Source organism: Mangifera indica, chromosome 10 (assembly GCF_011075055.1).
Source record: "Mangifera indica cultivar Alphonso chromosome 10, CATAS_Mindica_2.1, whole genome shotgun sequence".
NCBI lineage: Eukaryota > Viridiplantae > Streptophyta > Magnoliopsida > Sapindales > Anacardiaceae > Mangifera > Mangifera indica.
This window is the reverse complement of record NC_058146.1, coordinates 490,424-512,324: the sequence shown is the minus strand read 5'-3', so window position 1 is coordinate 512,324 and position 21,901 is coordinate 490,424. Positions and strand designations below refer to the sequence as shown.

At 33.8% G+C, this 21,901-nt stretch overlaps 3 protein-coding genes across 10 annotated transcripts; 1 reads left to right on the top strand and 2 right to left on the bottom strand.

Annotated features, from left to right (window-relative positions):
• Positions 1-805: 805 nt before the first annotated feature.
• On the bottom strand, positions 806-7,681 carry LOC123228153 (GATA transcription factor 19-like). 8 transcript variants are annotated; one of them, XM_044653426.1, is made up of 11 exons: positions 7,028-7,681; positions 6,711-6,797; positions 6,495-6,628; positions 5,862-5,960; positions 5,583-5,697; positions 5,108-5,164; positions 4,678-4,746; positions 3,621-3,689; positions 2,255-2,350; positions 1,575-1,652; positions 806-1,111 (listed from the first exon to the last, which is right to left on the bottom strand). In XM_044653426.1, exons 1-11 carry the CDS (start codon positions 7,319-7,321, stop codon positions 1,067-1,069), a joined length of 1,143 nt encoding a protein of 380 aa, XP_044509361.1. In that variant the 5' UTR covers positions 7,322-7,681; the 3' UTR covers positions 806-1,066. The 8 variants fall into 8 exon arrangements, with proteins under 8 accessions (XP_044509361.1, XP_044509359.1, XP_044509363.1 ...); XM_044653424.1 differs by having other exon boundaries at positions 1,575-1,655; positions 7,028-7,679; XM_044653427.1 differs by lacking the exon at positions 806-1,111 and adding an exon at positions 1,157-1,486 and having other exon boundaries at positions 7,028-7,678.
• An 863-nt stretch (positions 7,682-8,544) lies between these two features.
• On the top strand, positions 8,545-10,670 carry LOC123227111 (costars family protein). The gene is made up of 2 exons (XM_044651774.1): positions 8,545-8,700; positions 10,208-10,670. Exons 1-2 carry the CDS (start codon positions 8,620-8,622, stop codon positions 10,418-10,420), a joined length of 294 nt encoding a protein of 97 aa, XP_044507709.1. The 5' UTR covers positions 8,545-8,619; the 3' UTR covers positions 10,421-10,670.
• Positions 10,671-11,513: 843 nt separating this feature from the next.
• Positions 11,514-19,921, bottom strand: LOC123227918 (KH domain-containing protein HEN4-like). Its single transcript, XM_044653055.1, has 7 exons — positions 19,069-19,921; positions 16,886-17,545; positions 16,510-16,782; positions 13,924-14,217; positions 13,734-13,816; positions 12,735-12,846; positions 11,514-11,986 (listed from the first exon to the last, which is right to left on the bottom strand). The coding sequence occupies exons 1-7, from the start codon at positions 19,690-19,692 to the stop codon at positions 11,849-11,851; spliced, it is 2,184 nt and encodes a 727-aa protein (XP_044508990.1). The 5' UTR covers positions 19,693-19,921; the 3' UTR covers positions 11,514-11,848.
• Positions 19,922-21,901: the final 1,980 nt, after the last annotated feature.

Here is a 21,901-nt window from a genome sequence, read left to right as displayed (position 1 = left end):
AATCAAGTTATATTTAATCAAGTTTATCACCACACAATAAATACACATTAATTTGATTTAAATAAAAAAAAAAAGACTAAACACCTATATTTTCTCATAGAAAGATCTGGTTTTACAAATTTTTTATAAAATAAATAAAATTTTTAATATTTTTTATTAAATGTATAATACAAATATAATTAAGATTTTATTTTAATTTATTTTAAAAACAAGATAAATAGTTTAATATCTTTAAGAAGAAAATAATAAAAATTTAGTTATATTTTATAAAAAATTTTCGAAGTTTAATTTTAAATAAAACAATTAGTTTGTTTTATAGAAAAAATTTGATGACTCAATAACTTCAAGTGCTCTTATTACAAGAAGAAATATTTTAGTAATTGAGTTGTTTCAAACTTGTGTCTATTTGACAAAGCTTATAATTATTTGAGGATTATTATTATTACTATAATTAATTATTTGATAATCATTTTTTATATATTTCGGACTAACTTAAAACCATTGAAATATAGATAATTATAATTCAATTATGACAAATTAAGATATCTATTAAGTTTGACTCAATCAATTAGCGTTCGAAGACAATCTAATGTTTTAAATAATTGTTGTGTTTGTCACGATGGCTAAAGTTTGCTTCCCCATCTTTGATCGATGATGCGGGGGCAACACCATAGGGGCAACAAGATGAGAATACAATCTAGAGGCAACAAAATGTGACACAAGATTTGGGCATCGAAACGAGTTGCACGACAAAGAAAAAACACTTCAACAAAATTGGCCATATTTTAATTGGAAAAAAAAAAAGTCAACTAAAATTTTTATTATTTTATTATTTTTATTTTTAAAAAATGCATTCTAATACAATAAATAATATGAAAAACTAAGTTTTTGATACACAATTCGATTACTATATAAATTACTTCTATATTATCTACGACATCATCATTACAATAAAATATTACCAAATGAAATAAACAAAATAATTAGTAATAAAATGTAAATTACCATAATAAAATTACCTCCACAAAAATTCTATCAATTAATTGACCAATAGCCTACCGTTTGATCACAAAGAGGAGTCAACACTAGAATAGTATATGAGCAATGCTACCTGCAGTTTCATGAGAACCCAAAGTGTAGTACAACGTGAAGGATATTGAAATTAAACAATGTAACAAATCTACTTCTCATTAAGACTAAAATCAAACGAACACCATGACAATAAATGCCCATCTAATAATTGAATTCACTAGTATCAAAGAATTGCAGATAAAAGTTTCAGGATTTTATTCACATTATATATATTTATCTGGAGTAAGGTACAAGACGACACTTATCTATTCTTTGTCTATAGACAAACTATCTTTGGGTATTGGATATCTAGCAGTATGCCTGGTTCTTACTAGTGAGTGAATAATGTCACAAACACACGTCAGTCTCAAGTCTATGGCCAGTCAGTCACCAAATTGGAACAGGCAACATTGACCTGTAAGAAGTGGTATGATGAGCTCAAGCATTCTATGATGTTAACTGTTTTTCTTTATATGGGTGAAGCTCGGTTAAGAAATCAATACCTGAGCATTGAAATGTGAAGGGATTTCAAAATCTGATCCTGAAGCATCTGCAAGCTCGTCCATTGTGTCCTGCAAATCCTGCTGCATATTAAGACAAGTTATTATCACTTCTTTCTAAGCCACTACCATACTAATTTTCTTTCAAATTGATGATACATAAGATCAATTTCAGACACTTATTGTTTTCTAGTCATAAATATGGCAAACAATATTACCATCTACAATGACAAAGATAAGTAAAACTATGTGCATGAATATTGATAATGACATATCACCGTATGATTGGATATTACATTATCTATAATTCAAAATCATCTAATCATATAATGATACGTTATCATTAGTGTACATAATTTTTCTCTGTGGTGGAGGGAGGGGTCAACTGATCCTGTTGACATTAAAATTTTTGTATGGTATATGAAAAATAGCAATAAAACCCCTGAAATTTTACATTGATCCCTGGATTTTATTATTTCTTTATTAATCTCCCTATATTTTACTGCCCTTTTAAGTTTTATTTCTGGTTCAGTCACTGGTTTTGGTAATTTCATGTAATATCTACAAATGCTTCCTACAGTAATCTTAAGTAAACATGCAACACATATTTGCAAAAAGAGAACTGAGCTAGGTATTGGTTGTGAATCCATATCATACAAATTATTTATAGGCAAGCAAAATACCTCCTCATCAAGGTTCATAAATGAATTCTCCACTTCAATGGGCATATGATTTGTAATACCATCATCACTTTCCAACAGATACTGCTCATTGTTCAACTATTATTTTGACAAGCATGAATGTAATAGTTAACCATAAATTGTTGATTCTATATGCAGGAATTAAGAATGTAAATCGAAATCACAACCACTGGAACAAACATTAACAAATCCATGCAAGCCAATTATAACTAGAAAGCTAGCATTAGTCAATATCTTATCCAAACAGAAAATGAAAAATTAAAACTATTAACGGAGATGTGAAACACTTATATTGCAATACAATTTCAGTTTTCTCTCCAGAGAGAGAGATGTTAAACTTTATCACATGTCATGTTCCAGAATCATAAGATGGTGGCAAACGAGAAGGAAAAAGGAGAATCATGACACTCATTACAAATAGTGCATAAACAAAAACCAAATACAACACAAGAAGTTTTGTGGCTAGTAGATCCTAAAACCCAGAACCCTATCAAGTATAAAATATAGTTTGTTGTTCCTTCTCTCACTCTCTTCCCTTTCTATTCATCAATCATTAGACAATCTTTCGCAAGTTGAATATATCAAAACAAAAATCTGTATTTCCTTAGAGTATCAGCTATTCAGGTTCCTAGTTCTATTAGGATATAGTTTTTGAATTGGAAATACCAGTAGACTGTCCCCATAAAGTGTTCAATATTTAATCTGGAGAATCCACTCTCCAAAAGAAAAAAAAAATGCAAACAGGACTCCTACAAAAATGGAAGAGGTTTCACTAACCATCCTAAGCTAGCATCAATAGATAGATTTAAGCTAGCCATTACTTTTACCATCCAACAACACATTCCAATTCAAAGTAGTTGATCACATTCACTAATTTCTTCAACCAAGTGATAGAAGAAATTTTCAGGCTATGATTTCAGAATATGTGATGTCTTTTCATCTTGTATAGTTTTTCAAACCTCTAGGTTCTTGGGGTAGCCCAACCTATTTTGTGGACAACTTGTCCATTCTTGTATACTTTTTCATTCTATATAGTTTCCATGGAAAAGAGAAAAAGAAAAAAAGAAACATCTTCATAAGAACACCGCATTCCCACAAAGGCCACTCTTATCGAGTAATTCTGGTTCTATTATCTGCCAAAAAGTTCCAAATGTACAGTTCATATGCATCACAAATATAAAAGAGAATCTCGCACATTTTGCGCAAAAAAATAACCGGATAGAAGGTCTACTGCTGATTCTGTATCCTAAGTAACAAAAGTGTCTGACACACCTTTGATGATAGGTTTAAAAAGTCACAAATCATCCAGAGAAGGTACATTGTTTCAAGCTCTTGATAAATAACATACCTGCTCATTTGGCATCAAAGAATTATTTTCTGGCTGCATAGCTACAGGCTTTGTCTCATCCGGGCTTGCCTAATTGTTGAGATACAGAAAATTTCGCATAGTCAATCCAATTTTGCATCAAAGAAAGTCTCAGGTCTAACCTACTTCAATGGATTAAGAGGTAAATTTTGTATAGATCTATTATCCCAACTCATAACCAAAAACACAACAATAGAAGCAAATTTGTAATCAAAATATCAAATTTCAAAATCTTGAATCTTATCAAACTAAAAACTTGCAAATCATATTGGTCCAAACAAACACATCCTTGATAGAAGCATCAATGATTAGTGTTGGGTGATGTAGAATGTCATCTGTTTACAGATCAATCTCGTAAAACACTGAAAACATCATCACAAAGTGCAAGCAATATTACACAAAGTTTCAATTTATACAAAAAATAAAAAGGCAATAGTATATTATTTTGTTGTTTTTAAAGATTATAGATTTGTTAGTTTAAACCTATTACATATGTATCAAGGTTATAAAACATGATAAAAAAAATAGTAACACTATTTGTACACAGTTTTGGTATACATTTTGGATACACAAATGATGTGTCATTATGTGAGTGAGTGTTATTTTATCTTTAATTCAAAATCATCCAATCATATGATGACACATCATCTGTATACCCAAATTGTGTATCAAAAGTGTTTACGCATAGTTTTATTATAAAAAAAAAAAGTGTCTCAGAGATCAGAGGTTCTGCAGGATGCAGCGTTAAAAACACGACAAGATTTTGAGGATGAAAACTTCTTGATGTATTGTATGCGGCTTATGTTCAGAAGTTTGGAAAGAGAGAGAACGGCATCCTCAGGATTGATTTTCAGAAAGCTTATGATAATGGTACATTTTTGGATAATTTTGAGAGTGGGATTCTTTGTTAGCTTGATTTTTAGAAAGATTATCTTTCTGTTTCTTTAAACCAAACTTTTATGATGTACTGATGGTTCAGAATTTCTTTCTTCATTAATAAAATAGTTCCACATATGTTATAGAAAAAATAGACATCAACCTGCTCATCCTGGTTGGCGTAAATATTTTCCGCTTCCATGGTTGAAGGCTTAACATCACTTCGAGTTTCCTGAAGGTTAAATGAGCAACCATCAGAGATGTCATACTATTATCTAAGCTTGCTATTTAGGAAAAAAAGAAAAAAGCTCCATAGCACTGTTAATGCTAGCTCCTTTTTTTAATTGATAACTTCAATGCAAGAAATGACAATGAATTAACATCATTAGTACCTTTTACATTCAAGCAAAAGAAATATTAAGCCTCAAGTACAGGTGTACAGAATTGTTCTCTCTTCTCTGATTATTAGATTCTTTACACAAATTATTATAAATCCTGATCAATTTACTAAATTCACTACATAGTTCAGAAAACAAAAAAAAAGTAGCCTTTTCTTTCTAAGTGTACAAAACCTCGGTTATTCGAGTACGTACCAACTCATTTTCAAAAGAACCAGTCCTTCCCCCTTTTGTAAGATCTCTCAAGGTTCCCTTCAAATAAAATGGATTAAAAGGTAAGTTACAGCCAGCAAGAAAATCATATTATATTAAAACAAGAGTTAATACACTAACAAGCCCACCAAGTGTCCGGGTAATAAGAGGTAAACAATATCTAAGACACATTTATATCCACAAGAAGATATAATGCTCATCAACAGCACATGATTCTTCCCTTATTTTCATGCAAGAAAACCATTTCAGATACAGTTTTACAATCCAATGTGCAACTGACTACATTAGAATTGCATAGATTGAAGAATATCATGTTTGCACCTTATAATTGAATGGGAATAGGCAATTCCCAGTAGGAGGAACCAAAAACAAAAAACAACAAGAGCTCAGCATCTTGACAGCAAAAACAATTCAATTATGTTGTGTTTCAAGGGAAGTATTTATACACTAGATCTACCTTGTTTGCCCACATAAGGCCACAAGCATTGCAAAGAGTTCTAGGACCAGCTGGCCCCCTACGCATTGCTGGAGTGAACTGCTGGCTTACCCCACAATGTTGACATCTTCGTAAACTAAGTGCAATTGCATATAAACAAAGCAGTAAATTAAAAAGCCATTACTAGAATCAAGAAATGAAAACATAAAGAAAACAAGTCATGGCCATCGAAACATCGACCATAGACCTAATGCTTTTAACAGCTGAACTTTGCACATAACAAGTAAGAATCAAACTCACAGAGATTCTGAAGCAGCACAATTGCTTGGATTTGAATTTACAGCATCTGTATTATAAGAACCCTTTGATGATGTAAATTGTCCATTCTTACGATTCATCCTAGCATAAAAATAGAATTGCATAGTAATAATACCAACATTACAACATCTCAAATAATGCAAGCATCAACGATAGATAATGATTTCACATCTAACAAATTAAGATCAGCAGGATACAAATTACTCTAATAAAACATATAGTCTAAAACAAGTATACATAAATAAAGATATCAATGACCCTACACACACAAATCACAGCAAATTTATATGCAAAAATTGCTTCACCTAATATGTTTCCACGCAAGTCTGACTTTGAGGATATATGCTCTAATGCAAGTTGTACATGTGTTTATCAGAGAGAAAGAGGAGAAACCAAAAGTGGAGTTCACAAAGTATATAACTACTAACTAAAATCCAACATTTTCTCCCGGTGCAGATTGTAGAGAGTTACAGGGACAATCAAGAGTGCATGTCCGTAAGGATTTTACAATTGCTCTGATCCTAATAGGAACGATTAGAGGACACTTAAACCCTGTTATGTGCTCCCTTTCTTATGCCAAAATGGAGTACTCTCAGAACAGAGTTAGCACCCTACCTCTCAGCAACCTCTTTCCGACAATTGTAATGAATTCTCTTTTCAAAGCATCTTTCTTTCCGCTTTTCACGAAACCTCATGAGTGAGGCAATTCTTCCTGAAAGCTTTGACCCATGTGAGGCATTTCCCACAACCTGGTGGAGACATATCAGTAAACATTGAGAACACATGACATAATTCTATTTCTCTACAAGAGAGACAGAATTGACACAATACCTTGACATTTTCTTGTAGAAAACCTTCAGAGCTGGGAACAGCAGTAGGAATATCACACTCACCTAGCAATAAAAGCAGTGCGCGCACCTGTCATACGCATTCCACCAAAATTAAGAAACAAAATACAAATTATAAAATTTTCAATATAAAACAATGAACCCAATGTCGAAAAGTCATCACAAAGTTCGATGTGGCTTTCTTCCATCAAATATTTCTTCATTACTCAGCCAAACTGAGAAATAATTACATGTCACATTGTTTTAAAAGAACAAACACAAAAAACTAAAACCCAAAAAAAGGAAATAAAAAAACGTAACCTTCTGAGGAGTTACGGCAGGGAAGACATAGACCTCGCCTTCGAAGGATAGAGTAAGTTCACCAGTGCCAGTTGACTCAGGATAACGAGGTCTACTACCATTAGTCCTCTCATGGTTGACCAACGACCTAACTTGAGTTTCTTCTTCTTCCTTTGCTTCATCTTCGGAGTCAGACAGTCCGGCTTCTTCGGCGTCATTTTGTACCACCGGATGATGATGATGATTGTTATTATTATAATTATTACGGTCGTCAAAGTCTCCGTAAGGTCGCGCTTGAAGCGTTCTTGGATTCATTGCCTACGTATATATTTCGCTACCGTATCACATATAAGAACCTGTCTAAATTATAACTACAACAAATTTCTCAGAAAACAAAGTTTTCTCGGCTGCCAAACAGAAACCCTAAATCCAGATATTTTTTTCAGTTTTACTCAGTGAACAAGATAAACAAGACTTGCACTAAAATTTGTGTTTCCATTTGCAAAGAGAAATAGGATATAGAGTTTCCAAGTGTAGGCATAGCTCCATTACGCACAAAACTACAAATACAAGCAAGATCCCCGGTATCTCTGAAATATATAAATATATAGAGAGACACACACGCCAATAAAAAGCACCTAGATTTGGATATGTGCACCCAAAATTGGATGCTTGCATGTAGTATTGTTCAACTTACCAATTTGCTCAACTTACCAAATTTATTTTCATATTTATAATACATAAGTTGTGTCACGGTTAAGGTTTATATTTACGGGCCAATGCTGTCGAGTGTATGTATTCGTCGATGACATTATCAAAGTAAATATATCTTAAGACAGTCATGATATTGTAATAAAACTTTTCGTATACACAATTAAATGTATTTAACATTAGATTAATTTGACTATTGTTTCATAAATATAAATAAATATTAGTGAACTAGACAATGAATCAACTCAACTATCATATTATAAATATAACTTAATTAACATTCTGCCTATTCAATTAGGATAAGATCAAACTTTTTGATATATCTTTAAAATAAGAAAAATATCTTATAAATGATATCGATCCATTTGTCAAATGAAACAAATCGTCTTTATACTATTGTAGACATTAAGATAATAAATCATTTTTATCCAATTGAAAAGACAAAGATGATGATTCATCTTTGTCTTTTTATCAAATGGAGGCAGTTTATTTTTGTTTGACAAAACTATTACGGTGGGAAAGCTGATTTGTTGATCAAATAAGATAATAGGAAGATTGATCGATGGTGGGAACGAATTTCGATCGCCATAGAAAGAAGAAAAAACATTAAGGTGAAAAGTGAATTTTTAAATTTTTAGGTGAAGAAAAAATTGTTAGTTTTTTAAACTAAAAAAAAAATGATATAAACTTTTAAGATTTTAAAATTTAATAGTTAAATAAAGGTTTTATTTTTATTTCTAATAAAAAATTTTATTAAAAGTTGAATAATAGGTGTAAGTATTTGAGTTTTTAAAGTTTGGTAGACAAAAGTTGAGTTCGCATCCTATCTTAAATATAAAAGTATGGCAAAGAGAAAAGCGGTGTGAAAAGTGAAAGGAAAAAAAGATCAAAAGAGAATAAAAATGAATGTGGAGGAAGAGGTCACACGACTCCAGGAAGAAATTCAGAGGCTAGGCAAGGTTCAGTCTAATGGCTCTTACAAGGTTCCCTTCTCTTCTCTTCCTCTACCACATTTATTTTTTCCCATTTTTATTATATTTTGTAATTTTACATTTGATCTGGATCTACATTACTTGGAGCATGTCAAATGATGGATCTTTCATTATTAACTTCAATTTGCTTCATTGTTGGTGTATATTCTGTTAATGGGTATGCCTTAATTTCTTGAATCTCATATGAGTGTCAAAAATACGTGGTCAGTTTGTGACTAACAACAGATTGAAATGGAAATAAAACTGCAACTAGATGAAATTATATTACTGCTTGACGAGGCCACAGACTCTGGATTTATTTGAGATGATTAAGTTACAACCAAGCAAAATGGAATTATTTTCTTTTTGGTATCTTGTCATTTTAGTTAAATTATGTATTGTTGATTGTCTATGTGAATGCTTCTCTCTCTCTCTCTCCCTCATGTTTATAAAATCAAATTATCAAAAAAAAATTTTCTGCGTTACAATGTTGATTTTTGCAGTTGGGGGATGAAGAGTTTGACTCACATATTTCTATAGGCTGCAAATGGTGATACTGTTATTTTGAGTTCTCTGCATGATTACTGCTTGCTTTGATTTGTATAGTTGGTTGAACCCAATTTTGTTGACTGGCAATAGGGGTCAATTCGAGTCGAGCTGAGCATTGATTTGAGCTTGAGCCTTTTTGGTTTGAATCCAACCCTAACTAGCAAAGACTAGAACGTCATGAAGTTGAAGGTTTTAGAAATCCATTTGCTTTCAAGCTGTATATGAATGCTAGATTTGGGATTTTGAAAGTACGAAAATCTCATACTTGATTTGTGGATGGGGATGATGTCTGCTAAAAACTTTATGGTGGTTCCCTTTTTTATTAACTTTTTGGAACTCTTTGACCAATGTACGTTGGTAACTTCCACTTGTTTGAACTAGAAAGTTGAAGAAAGTTTCCTTTAAAATATTACCAGTAGCAGGGCATATATTGAGTTATAGCAATAATATTTTGCAATATAGATTAGAGACATTTTCAGCTTTGATCTCTTCATTGATCTGTCTTTTTTCTAACAATTGCTGCATCATAGGCATACCTATATCAGTTTAGGTTCATCAATAAAGTTTATTGGTCATTTAGTTAATATCAGAGGAGATCAGCCTCAACAATTTTCAGATGAAGTAAAATACGAGTCCATGGAGATAAAATGTCCGAACCCCATCTGCTTGTCTATGATTTCTGAATGGAAATTACTTTGTTTTGATTAATAGTGTAAATTAGGAAACGAATTTGGTTGCTGGTTTGCGTATTGATGTATCATATGCAAGTTCATTGACAAATCCTGCAGATAAAGCTTCATGTTTGTTACATTCATAATTTATCTCTAATAGCAGTTTCTAACCTGTCTCTTTACATTTTGAGACTGCTAACTGATATGTTTCTGGTGTTATAGAAACAATTAGCACAAAACTTGTCTGAACATAATCATCATCTTTCTAGTACAAGACCAATTTGACTTCTGTTTTGCAGGTCACATTCGGAGTGCTATTTAATGACGATAGGTGTGCGAACATATTTGAAGCACTTGTTGGGACCCTAAGAGCAGCAAAGAAGCGTAAAATTGTTACATATGATGGTGAGCTTCTGCTGCAAGGAGTGCACGATAATGTGGAAATCACACTCAAACCAGTGCCGGCAGCAGAATCAGTGTCAGAATCAGCACCGGCAACAGCTGCAACCTAGTCTAAAGATTCAAGGCATTGTGCAATTGTGGTGAGCAGAGTTTGCGATCCTGCAAATCCCTTTATATAAATTACTCATGTTGTGGGCGTATATTGTGAAGTTATTATATGTTTGAGGTTCCCTTTGCTTTCATTTTTCTTGCTTTGAATCAGAAGTCAAGCTGAAGGACAGTGCCGATGGCAACCACGTTTGTATCCACTTTATAAATAAATGGAAATTGAGTCTCACTGCTATATAGCATGTTTCTCTACTTTAAAGAGCGGGGCATTTATGTCATTTATGATGTCACAATTTCGCGACAACTTTTATCATATAATTTGTTGACAAATTCTAGGAGCTAAAGCTTCTATTATTTGAAATAAAAGACCTGGCATTACACAAAGCTTGGCATTCCAATGTGACATAGAACCACGGTTTGAAACCTGATTTAATCAAGACCTGGTGGCTAGTCTGATCCGGGTGAAATTTAGAGATTAGGCTATTAGACCATTTTGAACTAGGGTTGAACTGACATTAGTCCCGGTCCAATGGACTTGTTGACATCACCCTGAATTTTGAAACCTTTTTTGCAATGTTCCCTTGTCCCAGTAATTGCAAGACAAACAAATCATATCACAATTTCACATGGATATATATTATCCTAATTTTTATTTAATTTATTTTAATTAAAAAATAAAAATTAGAAAAGATTGCATCATACCACCAAACTACAAGTCTGTTTGGTGATATATAGTAGACATATTTATCAACAGTGATGATGTCTTGATCCTGATCTGATCGATCAAACCCGGATTGCACAAAACTATTTTGGATCATAACATATCATCTATAGGGGCAAACAAAGTATAAGTTATAAGAAAATGAATTAAAGATTAATAATTTAGAAGTCATAATACAACCTTTATAAAGAACTCTGCGTACACTAGTCATAGCCAGGTAAATGATATTAAGTTTAGAATACAATGGTACCAATTTAAGTATTATTAATGATTTGTTAATATATGACTGAATGATTAAAAATTAAGAATAAACTATTAGTCAATCATATAATAACACATCATCATTATCATCCAAATTGGTACTACCTAAATAATGAAAATAAATCTTTTGAGTTTATTGTATTTGTAATCAATGTAAACAGTTATAAGAATATTAACAAGGTTTTCCTCTAATGTCCTGTTGCCATCCCATCCCAACGCCAGCCTTAAAATTCAAAAGCATAAATAAAATCTTCCCTACAATATTCAATAATAACAGTTCCCTACAAAAAAATAAAGATAATATAATTTGTGATATGAATTCCTTTTGCAGGGTTGGCATGAATATTAATGTACACCATTTGACAAAGATGGGTTACTACACAAACAAACAGGCTGGAGTTATCTTAACCTGTGAAAATACTGTTAGTTGAGTTTGAGGATGATATCATCATGATGATCCGGTGAGGATAAATGCCTGGAGGAGGCTCTGAGCTGCCTGGGTTTCATCAGGTGTCCCCGATATCACAATAATCCTATCAGTTGACCCTAGAAAAGGTTCGTGCACGATGACCTTAGCACCAGAAATCTGATCAAAGTAGATTAAGCTGGAATTCATGAGTATATATACTAACATAATTTTTTAATAAATCAAGAAGAGATTAGCTTCAAATTAACTAAAGAATCATAGTTTTAATGAGTTAAGGTTATTAAACTCTTTATCATCTTGTCACATATATCTAAAAAGTAGTCCATCTAGCTCTATGACGTACTAAAACTTACGGGGATATCTATTTCATACTATAAGATTGAATTTTTTTCAACCTCTGTCTCTCTCCCTCTCTCACATGCACACTCACTCCCAAAACCAGGTGATGAATTTCTCTCATCTATGTTGTTTCAGATTCCTGGGAATGATTTTCTTTCAACCACTTATTGTTTCATTTTGAGGATTTTTCAATAGGGAATAAATCTTTATTGGTTATTCTTTGGTTTTGCTCTGGGACCTCTCCCTCCACCTCTCATATACAAATTATTAGAGCAAAAGAAAATATTTTTACAATAAAATTATGTGTATCCACTTTGAATACACAAATTGATACACATTTGAAGTGTGTCATCACATAATTAGATGATTTTGAATTGAGGATAAAGTTAACATTCAATCACATGACTCAAAGTAGGTACATATAGTATTGCTTATATTTGTATACTTATCAGCTCATCATGCTAATCAACTAAAATAAGAAACAATTTTAGTAGTTCATGTTCTGGCCAAAATACTGCCAAAGATGACACAAAACTTATACTAGGTAAATTCATCGGATGAGGGATACCTGTTTCAGACGTGCCAGATTACTACCATTCTCTCCATAAACTGAGCTAATAACATTCTCAGGAACTATAATCTCCACGGTTGAATTTGTCACAATAGCAGTTTTGTTTCCACTGCAGAACACAGATTAAAGTTTCAGAAGCTAATAAAAGCAGGCCATACTGGCCCTTTTCAACAATGTTTCACCTCATCTTTGCTCTCTTCACGGTTCAATCCATCATGCAGAAAATCTAGTTTGTTACAATGTCAAAAAGCATTTCAGATGCAAGAAATTTTCAAGAACCCAGCACATCCAAATGAGATTATCCACTTTTCAGGCAAAAGAAAGATTAATTCTTGATTGTCTGCATGATGCCTGCCAATTAAACAAAGCAATGAAGCATCTACACAACTAGTTACCTCTTCGATATTTCAAATTCAAAAATTTCCGTCAAAGATTGCATATTGATATCGCTTGAGAATACATAAAGCCCCCCAAAACAAGTAACTTGTAATAAATGGGAACTTTTATTTTGTGTGTGTGAAAAACAATAGAATACATGGATTGCCAACAATAAATTGGAGTACTGAAGTTGAAATCCACAAATTGGAAAATCGATTTTAGACACCAAGGGAAACACCAATTAAGGAGAGCAACAATTCCTTTCTATGTTTTTTTGTTAAAACATTTAAGATAGCAATAAGTAGCCTCTTTGTTAATTTTAATTTATGCATTCAAGAATCAAGGATGATAATCTCATATGACCTAACCAGACATGTGGGATGATAAGAAATACTTGCTAGTGAGATGATATAATGGGCTTGCTAACAACCCCACAGGTAAGGGAGTTTGTTTCCAGTATGATGATCAAGTAATCTTAAAACCTATTGTCCAAAATTAGATATGGAATCAGTTGCTTAATGCCATTCATGATCTTAGTAAAACAAATCAGGTAAGATAAAAGCAATCCTTAGCCTAGCACATTCTCATATTTGCATACACTATGCTGTTCATACAAACCTGCCAAGTTCCAAGCCACCTTTAAAATGAGCCCGACCTCTGCTGAAATCTGGGATGGCCCATGGATGCACTCCACTTATTGCCTGCAATCAAACCCAACGATAAGCAGAGAATTATATGAATAAAGTCCTGAAAATATTTTGATATAGATATATTTTTTATGGGTAAGGGGGAGAGAGAGAGATTCTACTTGTGATGTCCATAATCTTGGTGAAGGAGGACGGTCCAGACTATGGGAGAGTCCAGTATGATCTATACTCTGTGTTATGGTTGGATGTCCACTAACAGTATGAGAAACACCAACTGATGATGGTAAGCCAACAGAGGCAGAATCCCTCAGTCTTCCATAGGGACTGGTGTCAGCTAATACCGAGGAAGTACTCCGTGTTCCAGCATTCTGCAGTGAGCTGGAAAAAAGATTATCTCGCAGTCTACTGGTAACATTATACACTGCATCTTTCACCTTTGCAAACTCTCCTGATATCTGTAAATGTAACAATAAAATATATAAAACTATAAAACATGGCTCCAATCATTTACAAAAAAAAAAAAAAAACTCAAATGACATGAAGTTCTTAGATCTTATGTTCATTCCTAAGTCATTTCTATGCCTAAAAATTCTTTATTATTATTATTGCTAGATAACAAAGAAGAGTTAGTATAAAAGCAAAAGAAAAAGCTGACCTGAAGACCCTGCATTAGCTATATAGAAATATTTTAGTTGAAAATAACCACAGACAAGGACCCAGAATCAAAGATAAAACAAAAAAATCCTTCCAAGAATGCACATTAGAGGAAAAAAAGGCTATAGCAGTAGTACCCCCACCTTAAACAAGAATTAAGAAGAGATGGTTGCATGCGTAAATATTGAATCACAGACGATACAAAAAATCACAGGATAGAACTAAGAAGTGTGTAAGTTCCAAGTTACATTCAAGTCGAGCAGTTGTCTTAACAGAAGCTATTTACATGCTTTCAAGTACATGATACTGCAGTGTTTTGTCAAAACTTATCTGTTTAGGACTAAGTAACCTCTCTAACAAGAGCACTGACAGAGCAATAAGAAAACATCAACAAATAATTAACATTAAATATGAGATACAGATGTCCAATTCAGTCTATATTCTCCACTTCTTGAATGCTGTAGCCCTCAAGTGTTCACCTATTCAGTCCTACGGGTTTCACAATCACTTCATGATAAATGGAGAACTTCATGGCTTTTGAGAAGCTCACTTACCTAGTTTCTTTTGCTTTGCATGCTATTTGGTCAGGGGAACAATGTGTAATCCCAAGTTTATCCAAGAATAAATGTTAGCCTATGTGTAATACTACAAAAACATCTCCTAAACTCAATTCTTTCTACAAACTTATATCAAGATGCATTTTATTGTATTATCCCAGGGTTTTCACTTACATTTCCTTTGAATTTATGTCACAGTAGGATTTCTTTCCACAGTCCATCGCTTAATTTCATGTATATGATAAAGCATGCATGCTTAACAATTATGTTCAATACCCTGAATTCCAATCCTTTATTCTCATGACTCCAAGAGTCTCTTTACAAATTTACATACAATTTCCTCCAAGATTTCTGTAGGGGCAGCTTCACCTGGTTCACTGACATCAACATGATTTGCATCATAAGTTAGCTCTACCAAATTAATTTAAGCCCAAAATTTACTTCCAACCTACAATAGATTTCACTTAAACCTTTTACATGGCACATACAATAATATATCCCCGCGCGCCCCCCCCACACCCAAACCCAAAACATTAGCACAATAATTGGTGAATTTATCATTGTTTTGCATGATTTAGTTGAGATCATGGCAACTTGGAGAACCGGGAAAAAGGTGCACATGTTCCAATAAGTTGTTCATACTTCTATTGTGAGAAATTGTTAAGATATAAGACACTTGTCCTTACCCCATAGGTTAGATTTAATTATAAAAGGGTAGTTAGGTTATCAAACGGAGGAAAGAAAAAATATTAGGGTTTTTTGGAGCAGTCTTAAGGCTGATTGTGGAGGTTTTCGTTGCCTTGAACAACCAAAAAATGGGAGGCATTGGGCTCCTTGGATCATCCAAATTATTGTTAGTAATCTCTTCTATAAATAAAATCGTTTTTATTGTATTGGTTTTGTGTTTATTTTTATTTTCGATGAATAATGTGTTGGAATCCTAACAGAAACTAAAAAAGAGTTACTAGTTGCCCCTACCTAGGGTTGGACCCAAACCAAGCTGACTCGGACTCCAAAGCCGGCTCGGCTTGATTTGACTTGATTCAAATTCATTTACTTCAAATAAGAATCAAGTTCAAGTTAAAAGGTTCGACTCGTTTTAAAACCGAACCGAACTTAAGCTATAAAGTTCGGTTCGGTTTGGCTCACAAGCTGGATAGATAGTTCGATTCAATTCGAATTTGACTCGCGACTCGATTCGAATTGTGTTAAATAATTGTTAAACGATATCGTTTTGTCAATAAGTCACGAATTTAAACCATGAATTTGAGCCATATATCCGAGCTATGAATTTGAGTCAAAAATTTGAGCTAACCCATTTTCATTTAAATCGAACTCGAACCACCCTTAATATTGACTCAATGAATTCGAACCGAACTCAAATCGAGTTATTTTTTATTCAAGCTGAACTTGAGTTAAGGGGTATTTAGGCTCGGTTCGGTTCATATCCGCCTCTACCCCTACCCAGCTGCACAAGTAAAAGAAAAAGTAGCAGTGTACTCAACAGGAGTAAAACATAAAGGAAACAATCCACACCTGTACCACTTTATCATTCTCTGATGTACACTTTGGGACCTGGTCACCTATTATACGTATGCCAGTACCAGTTGCCTTCCGCATTTCGGAGATTATACTGCCTCCTTTTCCCAACAAACAACCAACCTGATTAGATGCAACTACAAGACGAGCAATGACTGGAAATCCCTTATATGAGCTCAAATCTGGTCCCTTTTCAAATCCAGCCTCTATTAATCTAGAGAAAACAAGGAGAACAGCTTTTCGTGAAGGAGAATATCGCAATTCTGGGTTCTACAAGAGATGAAACCAAAGTAAAAATAAATGTCATAATTCACTCACATTATAAGTTGCATACATAGAGAAAATTTTCAAGAAACATCATTGCACAACCAACCTCTGATGCAGTAACAGTTATTAACCGTTCGTCACAGTCAGCTACAGTAGATCCAACACTGATGGATGCACCTGTCTCATTCTGAAGAGCCTTGACAATGTTGCCTCCCTTTCCAATTACACCCCCAACCTTGTCATTGGAACAAAGGATTCTAAAACTTACTTCTTGCTGTTGCATTTTTGTGTCTGGAGTGGAGGTCCTGTCTGCCTCTAATGACACATGATGAACTCCAGAAGCATAACTAATAGAGCTACTTGGTATAGTACTTAACACTGAATTTCGCTGAGATAGAAGATCTACGCGAATATCAGGCAAAGTCTCCCGGGGAACTGCTTCAAAAGGTCTCTGCAAAGTCTCTAAGGGAACTGTCTCAAAAGATCTACGTGAAGTCCCTGGGACAAATGCCTCTAGCGGTCTACGTAGATTCTCCTGGGGAACTGCCTCAAGATGTCTGCGTATAATATCAGGAGAAATTGCCTCAATAGGTCTGCGCATAGTCTCTCGGGATACCAACTCAAGAGGTCTGTGTATACTTTCTAGTGGAACTGCCTCATGAGATTTGCTTCCAATCATCCGTGTCTTGTCAACTGGAGGAAAGTCCTGAAGACGGCGAGAGACAGCAATGAGTGCTTTCTTTACAGCCAAAACATCTCCATCCAACTGCACAACACACTAACTCATTTTCAAGAGAGAACAAGATATAATTTATCACCCACAATATAATTAATTCAATCACATATATTAGTCTATAAGAATCTAATCAAAGTTAACTACAAGAATGTAAAGCAAAAACTCTAACTATGAGATATGTAAACCCATTTTTCCTCGGAAGATATGCATTATACTCCCTCAAAAGTAAACACTAACAAGAATTCCCTCCTTGTGGGAGGCCAGAATACTCAATTTGACATCTGCTAGAACCACAATCAAATCACCAATAGAGACAAAAATTTCCCACCTTCCTAACAGCTCCCAACTGTACTCTTGTGTTATTTTCAACTCAAATCAACTTATAAAGTTCTAGAAAAATATTAGGTGTATAATTAATATCCGTTTCCACATGCCAAAAAGAGGAATATCTCTTCCTTCATCTAATAATACAAATGAGTATACTCAACCATGGAAAAAAGGGAAAAGGGAGTTTTAACATCACATTTCAAATTCTTTATGTATTCCTAGAAACTTGAAAATGAGGAAAATATCTTACAGTCTATTTCTCCAGTAATAAATAAATTCTTTCTTCTCAAATACTTTGGAGATCTTCTATTGTAATAGGCCCCTTACACAAGCCAATTTTAACGTCAAAGCTTTCTTGAAATTCAAGAAAAGGAGTTTCGATAGACTAATCTAGAAATTCTTTCAGCTTTTCTACAGTTTGAAGCCTGATGAATATTTATTTAGACTATTTTGCCAAATAAGCCATCCTAATACAATGTCATAACTTTGACACATACTATGCAATGTTTAGTATTTTGAGAAATACACCAAGAGCCACCGCCATCGCCAGTAAGCAAAAACATATTAAACATATCCTATAAAGAACAAGAACATGCATCTTGTCCCTGCTATTCTATTACCCCCTTTTCTTTTTTGTAGACATTTCAATGCTTGAAAATTAGTAAAATAGACACTAAGGTCTTACATGAACTAAAGACGAAAAAAGCCCCTCCAAATAGTAGCAGATAATTTAGCAATACCTAGATCTTTATACAACATTTGGTGTCAATATCACATAATAAAAAATTTTCATATTCCTATCGATTCAATTAGATGATACACAAAAATTGAATATCCAGCAGGGCGTGCTTTATGCAAGCTATAAATCCCACTGTATCATAGTCAAATTTCTGCCCACAATCAGCATTTCTAAACCCAAACAGTCAAAACAAACAACACATCAATATAATATACCATAGAATTCGAAATTTTTTTGCTACAAATAGAACATAAATTCAGCATACCAAGAACAAAGCATGTCTTTAAACTGAAAGACTCCCGTCAGTCACAAAGCCTCTATACATCTACAAAAATGAAAAAACTAGCATAACTTAACCTCAACCACGAAAGAATCTAAACAACTAACATTCCAAGCAACAAATATTAAATATTTCAGCAACATAACAAACAACTATGCTCAATGCAACTCTTTAATCCAATAAATTGAATAAACACAATTACATTACCTCCACAATCTCATCATTAGGACCCGCACAAGCAGACAAATTCTCAGTCAAAACCCTGATTTTACAACCACTATCTTTCCTTATCTTCTCCACAACTTTCCCCCCTTTCCCAATAATCGAGCCCACCTGGTGCGTCTCCGCCAATAACCGACACGAAACCACCCCGATTTCAATCCCATCATTCTCCGCCGCCACCTCCAATATCCTCTCGAAAACCCTAACTAACCCCTCCTGCGCCTTCGACACTTCAAAGCAGTTCCCATCTTCCCTGTCATCCTCGTTCCCATCACTATTTACCAAGCCGCCACTATTCCCACTACTGCCCACGCCCATCCGTGTGTCCACATTCGTCGGACCGATCACCGTGACGACCCTGTCCGGGAACTCGGCCGGAGCCTCCTCAATCCGGATCTTGACCCCCGTTGAATTTTGTAGCTGTTTGATGACGTTGCCAGACTTCCCTATGACACCACCGATGCGCGACGCGTGGCAGAGCAGACGGAAGGCCACGTGTCCGTGCGGAACGTAGAGAGGAGGGGCAGGGGGCTTGGAGCGCTTGTTGGAGGATCCATTAGCTGTGCTAGACGGATTCGGGTCAGACATTATCGTACGCTTCATTTGCATCAAAATTTTTTCTTCAATTTAAAAAAATATATAAATTTTCCTTTTTATTCAAACCCTTTGTTTTGTGGATGAGAAAGAGATACAGAAAAAGGTTGGATTGGACCGGGAAGTTGCAGTCTCGGGACTCCGGAGTGGGGTTTGAGGGTGCTAAAGTGCACACGGGGATGCATAGTACGCTGAGTGGGTGATATGGTATGCTGTGGAGGTTTTCGCTGTTGTACAGAAATGAAGTGTCTTAAAGCGAGATCTACAACGTTGGTGTTTTTGGAGAAAAATGAATCCGACGGTTGCTAGTGATAGAGTTGAGACTTGGATAATTGATAAACATTGTTAACTACAATGTGTGATTTTTTTTTTTTCTCTTTAAAGTTTGATCATTCGGGTTATTAAATTTATTGTATGTATTATCATACATGATTTTTAAAATATAAATTTTGTAATAAGTTTTACAAATTTGGCTACGAAATAGACTATTTTGTTGATATTGCTATAGTTACTAATTTTTACATGACACGAATAACAAATAGACTCTGTCAATTTATTTGCGGAACCCTATAATAATGGATTAACCCTTCGTAACTTAAACATGACTCATTAAGTGTTGTGTTAAAATGAGTTAGATTAACATAAATTGGGTTGGATTTCAAAAGTATGTTGTTTTTTCAAGTTTTCTCCTACGCTTAACTTTACAAATCTCATTTACTTACCTATGAACAATTAAAATTAATTGAATCTGTTATTTATGTCATTTCTTCTCCCCTCCTAAACCTTAATAATTTTCTTTCAACTCAAGTTTTCAAAAATAACATTTTTCTTTTAGAATTTTTAATTTTTCATATTCAATTTTTTTGATAACAAAAAGACTTATGTGATGATCTCCAAACAACGTCTCTTCCTCTCCGATGCATCCTTTTTTCAATGTTGTACGATATCGCCGTTGTTAGAGAATGAAGACAACTCGTCTTCATCGAAGACTCTTTGTCGACGAAAACCTCATCTTCATTCTCTGATGACAATAACACCGCACAACATCAGAAGAAGAACAATCGAAAGGAGGACGCACTGAAGAGGAAAAAACGTTGCTTGAAGATCACTAGAGAAGTCTCTTTGTCATCGAAAAAATTGAATCTGAAAAATTGAAAACTCTAAGAAGAAAATATTGTTTTTGAAAACTTGGGTTAGAGAAAAATTATTAGTTTTTAGAGTTTAAAGAGGAAAAATGAAATCAAATTTAAGTTTATTTTTAATATTAAATATAAAATGATAATTTTACCCTTAAAACTAATAACCTTAACCACTTATGAGTGGATAAATGAAAATTTCAAATTTAAAGAGGAAAAAATTAAGAAAACAATATACCTTGGATGAGAATAAATCGTTTAGCTAATATATAAATAAAAAATACGCGATCCATCACTTTATGTCAAAATAAATGGAGTTATGATCACCCCATTTCTGAATTAGGTTAAACAATTTGTGGCGTGTCTACTCATAAAATAGGTCACAATTGGGTTAGATGTTTTCAATATAATTCCAATTCAAAGTCATTGTTCAGATTGAATACCTTCTAAACCGAAAGACAAAAACACAACACAACCTATAACTATTCCAAAATTGACTTTTTTATATTTTATTATAAGTCAGATTTCGGTCGACCATTGATTTTGAGAAAATAGGTTCATCATGTATTTTGAGGTGAAGAAAATAACAATACCCTCTTATAGATCGTATTATGCCGTATAGGTCGGTCCTATGGGCGGTTGATAACCCTTCATACACAATCCAAGTTCGTCAACAACATCATAATCCTTCCATTTTCAACATTGGTAGCTAAAAATTAACATAAACAACCAATATTAACCACTCTGGCAACATACATTCCCTAATTAATATATCCCTTTTAGGTCATATCAAGGATTTATAACCCTCTATACACAGTCTAAGTTTGTCAACAACATCAAAATCCTTTGGTCATTGACATTCCTAGCTAAAATTTAACAACCACCACCAATATTGGCCACTCCAGTACATAAATATCATAATTAAGTCTCTAGTGAGTTTCCTAATAGATGACAGATCACAATCGGGATTTAGGAGAGTTAGATTTCCGTTTTAGAAAAAAAAAAACACCAAACCGAAATCTGTCACTTTAGAGAGAGTTCCATCAACAATTCTGACTGCAAATTGTGAGAACTAGCATCTCTAGTCA

Bases quoted from the DNA above. Each gene is read 5' to 3' on its own strand.
- LOC123228153 (XM_044653424.1), bottom strand. From the start codon at position 7,321: ATGAATCCAAGAACGCTTCAAGCGCGACCTTACGGAGACTTTGACGAC. The intron at 1,656-2,254 runs GTATTTTGCTTG...CTTAATATGCAG, and splicing joins TTATGAACCTTGATGAGGAG to CAGGATTTGCAGGACACAAT. The intron at 1,112-1,574 runs GTATTGATTTCT...ATGAAACTGCAG, and splicing joins CTTCACATTTCAATGCTCAG to GTAGCATTGCTCATATACTA.
- LOC123227111 (XM_044651774.1), top strand. From the start codon at position 8,620: ATGAATGTGGAGGAAGAGGTCACACGACTCCAGGAAGAAATTCAGAGG. The intron at 8,701-10,207 runs GTTCCCTTCTCT...TCTGTTTTGCAG, and splicing joins AGTCTAATGGCTCTTACAAG to GTCACATTCGGAGTGCTATT.
- LOC123227918 (XM_044653055.1), bottom strand. From the start codon at position 19,692: ATGCAAATGAAGCGTACGATAATGTCTGACCCGAATCCGTCTAGCACA. The intron at 14,218-16,509 runs GTGTGGATTGTT...TTACATTTACAG, and splicing joins AGAATGATAAAGTGGTACAG to ATATCAGGAGAGTTTGCAAA. The intron at 13,817-13,923 runs GTAGAATCTCTC...GTTTGATTGCAG, and splicing joins CAAGATTATGGACATCACAA to GCAATAAGTGGAGTGCATCC.